The sequence below is a fragment of the Corvus brachyrhynchos genome, unplaced genomic scaffold (genome assembly GCF_000691975.1).
Source record: "Corvus brachyrhynchos isolate BGI_N302 unplaced genomic scaffold, ASM69197v1 scaffold565, whole genome shotgun sequence".
Lineage (NCBI taxonomy): Eukaryota > Metazoa > Chordata > Aves > Passeriformes > Corvidae > Corvus > Corvus brachyrhynchos.
In genome coordinates, this window is record NW_008237911.1 from 478,439 (window position 1) to 481,949 (window position 3,511).

General features: G+C 41.3%; 1 protein-coding gene across 3 annotated transcripts in view; it reads right to left on the bottom strand.

The window, feature by feature from the left end:
- Positions 1-3,257, bottom strand: part of PROS1 (protein S (alpha)) — a 21,754-nt gene extending 18,497 nt beyond the window's left edge. Inside the window, exons 1-2 of one of the 3 annotated variants that reach the window (XR_001861621.1) lie at positions 970-1,483; positions 1-34 (exon numbers count right to left, since the gene is read on the bottom strand). Coding sequence is in view for 2 of the 3 variants with exons in the window: in XM_008632728.2 (XP_008630950.2) it covers positions 1-34; positions 970-1,069 (134 nt within the window). In the remaining variant the exon portion in view is untranslated. Of the gene's footprint in view, positions 35-969; positions 1,484-1,687 lie in introns of those variants that run through there. The other 2 variants (XM_017733055.1, XM_008632728.2) reach the window with 2 other exon arrangements.
- Positions 3,258-3,511: the final 254 nt, after the last annotated feature.

Genomic DNA, 3,511 nt, shown 5'->3' on the forward strand with positions numbered 1-3,511 from the left:
AGCAGGAACTGAGAGGCATACTGCTGGGATAAAACTTGGGAGAAACAAAGCATCTCTGTCATTATTTATCTCTTTTTGCAGCAGCTGAAAAATGCAGTAAACACTGAGCAAATGTGAGAATCTAACACAAAATTGTGAACTAAATGCTTAGTCAGGAGTTGATGTTTGCTATCGTTTTGTAAAATGCAAGCAAGAAATTCTAGGATTCTGTGTGTGGGAGCTGTTTCTGATCAAAAAATCCTTAATCCTTCATCTGTGCTATTAATCCTTAATAGCATCCATGCCTGAAGCACAATTTAAGTGTCATACTCAAGACAAGATTATTATTTTTTTAGATTATGGTTATTACAAAGCGAGATTTGTAACTAACAAGTAGATTTAAAAAAGCTGATTATATCACCTGTTTCAGTGATCTGCAAGCAAATATTTTGATCCTATTTATATGAGACCAAAATTACGTCTTAAAAGTCAGGTTACATGTTATATGTAATTAAAATAAAAGTCATTTTATTTTTCAGAATGATAAAGAACAAGACAAAGGTGAGAATGAAATCCTGGGAATATCAAGGCAGACAACCTATAAATACATTCACATTTAACAAGGTAAAACAGAATCCTAGCCCGCTTTTATATTTCAGATCCAGCACCAGTTGTTACTAAATTTTCACATGTCTGGTTATTGTCATTTTAGTGACAGCCAACAAATGATGAACACTGAGAAATGACACTAAAAATAAAAAATGTCTGCTTCAATGTTTTTTGCAGAGCCCACAACTCTCCAGGAACAGCCACTAGATTAGACTGCCTGGTTTAATTTTTGGATATAGCTTGTGATCAAGAGATAAATGGATGAGCACGACTGGAAGAAGTCCAGCTGACTGGGTTAAAAAGTGTAGATGACAGATGTTAACTAGGGAGCACCACACTTCTACACCTGCCCTCCCTTCATCAGCCTCTGCACAACTTAACCTTTCAGAGCAGTCCAACTGTGTGAGGGTCGTGACACCTGCAGTGCCAGTCCGGTGTGGTGGCCATACATATTCATCCCAGCTCCACAGAAAAGAGCCATTCAAGCAGACAAAGTCAATCCAGTACTGCCTGAGACCTTCATGAGCCACACCAGCAGCCAGGTGCCAGAGAAGAGCTCCCAGTTTCTCGGCACTAACAGGAAAGAAAAAAATTTAGGAAGCTGACTAGAAAGAGCAGCTAATGAGCCTGAATGGAGAATGGCTTTCAGGTGACAGATTTGACTAAACCCAAACTGTCCTAAACACGTTAAAGGTTTCCATCAAGTGACAGGGAACACAACTGAAGCATTCTGAAGTGCTGCAACACTGGATAATGACCTGAAGAAACCTTTGTGTTGCAGGATCCTAACTGAATTTGATGTGGCCGGAGCTTGTAAAAACAAACTAATCTATTTGCTTTCATTGTGGTCAGATTAACTGTTCTGGTAAGGCAATAAATAAGATTTCCTGAGCATAAGGTGGATGTACCACAGCTCACCTCCAAGGTTTTGCAGCACTCCTCTATCTCAGAGAGCAACCAGCGAGTTGCTTAGAAGTGAAAGAAGTGTCAATTAATTAGAAGAAATGCTTCATTTCTCACTAATAAGAAAGACACAGAAAGATCATCTGTTCTGAGGCAAAAGCAGTGACAACAAAACCAGGAATATTGTGTACTATACCTGCTGGGTTTATGTCCATGGGAGACTTCTACCCCCGCAAGCATGCTGACACAGCTTTGGGGCAGAGGCTCTGTGGTGTAGATGAGGCCTGATTCACAGCTCACTTTAAACCATCTTGTTTTGACCTTTATCATTGTCATTTTCACACAGGTTTACAGCAAATAAAAGACAAGAAATTTTCAATTGTGTACAAACAGATGCAACACTTTTTACTTCATATCGTCTTTACAGTGGGGTAATAGGAACAGGTCTTTTCCCCTACATCAGAGGAGTTTATCCTTCTCCTAAGTTGACTTCCTATGAGTTCCAAGTTTAAATAAAATATGTAACTCAAAGCGAATTCCATGTTTTTTTAGTGTAAGTATTTCAATCCCCATGCACAGAATTAGCAGTGTATTTATTCATCTGTGTTTCAATTACAAAGACTTTGATAGGACCTTTATTAGAAACAAAAAATCCTGACTGCTGCTGCTGCTGCCAGTCTGATTACAGGAAACTCCAGCCTATTTCTGACCCTGCCAAACCAAGTTAACCCTTAATGCACTCGGGGTGCTTCATTTAGGGATCACTGAAGCCTTGTGCAGCTCCAGAGCCTTACAACTTCCAGAGGTGGTGTACAGACACTGTGTAGTGAATGCTTATCAAGCATCTAGAAGTGATGGTACTAAAAAAGAAAAACAAAAACTGTGGGAGAGGATGAGATTCACTGGTTTCTTACAGCTGTTCTGTTGTGCAGATGCAACCATAAACCTGCTTTAAGTGGGCCACTTAAACATAATTTAGAGCTGCTTACCTAATGCCCCAGCCAAGGAAGGCTGTTGAATAAAACTGAGTAAGAAGCAATGCCACTGTAGGAAGTGGCACAATCTTGTTTGTACAGGTCTGTAACTCCAGTGACAAGAGTATCCTGAAATGCTCATCAGTGACATTATGCAGCCAGCAAAATTAAATCAGCCACCAATATTTATCTGCACCTTCTCCAGAATGTGTCCCTCACCCGATGTCTGACCAACTCCAACTACACTAAGGCTTGCAGAAGCAACTTTATGATTATTGAATGGTATGAGCTGCATTATTAAGCTGTTTTCTCTTCTTCCCCTTCTCCCCCACCACCATTCCATAAATCCCTGGCACTGTTCAGAGCCAGGGATAGGAAACTGGACAATATGGACTGCAGAAGTTTTGGATGAGCAGGACAGCCTACTTCCTGCTGTTAAGAAAAATGACAAGGTATGCAATGGAGAAGATAACTGGATCCAAAAACGTGATGAAAACAGGAGAAAAGATCATTATGAAATACTTATTAGAAGATTTATTTTTAGGACCTGTTAAAAATGTTATGAAATGAACTTTCAGCTTCTGATACTGCTCCCTTCCTAAGCCAGAAACCCCAGCACTTCACAGAATAGTAAACATTAGGTTTCTCTTCTGCCTGTTTAATCATTAGTAAAACAGGTCAGAAACAGGCTTACGTTGAGCTGCAATTCTGCTTGTTTCAGATACACTGTCTTCTTTCACTATTAACCTCAGACTTTTGTCTCAAAGGCAGAAGACTTTATTTTTTTTTATCGGTGAGAGCAATTAGCTCTTACCTAGGGTGAGAGGTGTGAAGTTATAAAAAGGCTCAGGGCCGCTTGCCCGGACTGCAACAAAGCCACTCAGATTCTGAGTAGACCGTGATCCACCGAGGGCTGTTCTCGCAAGGGAACCAAGCTCCCTGTGCAGACACGTTCCCGTGGGCGGCTGAGCTGCGCTGCGGCCGCCAACAGCTCCAGAGCCGCACACGACCCAAGGCACCGCTCAGCTGGCCGGACGGCGGGCGGC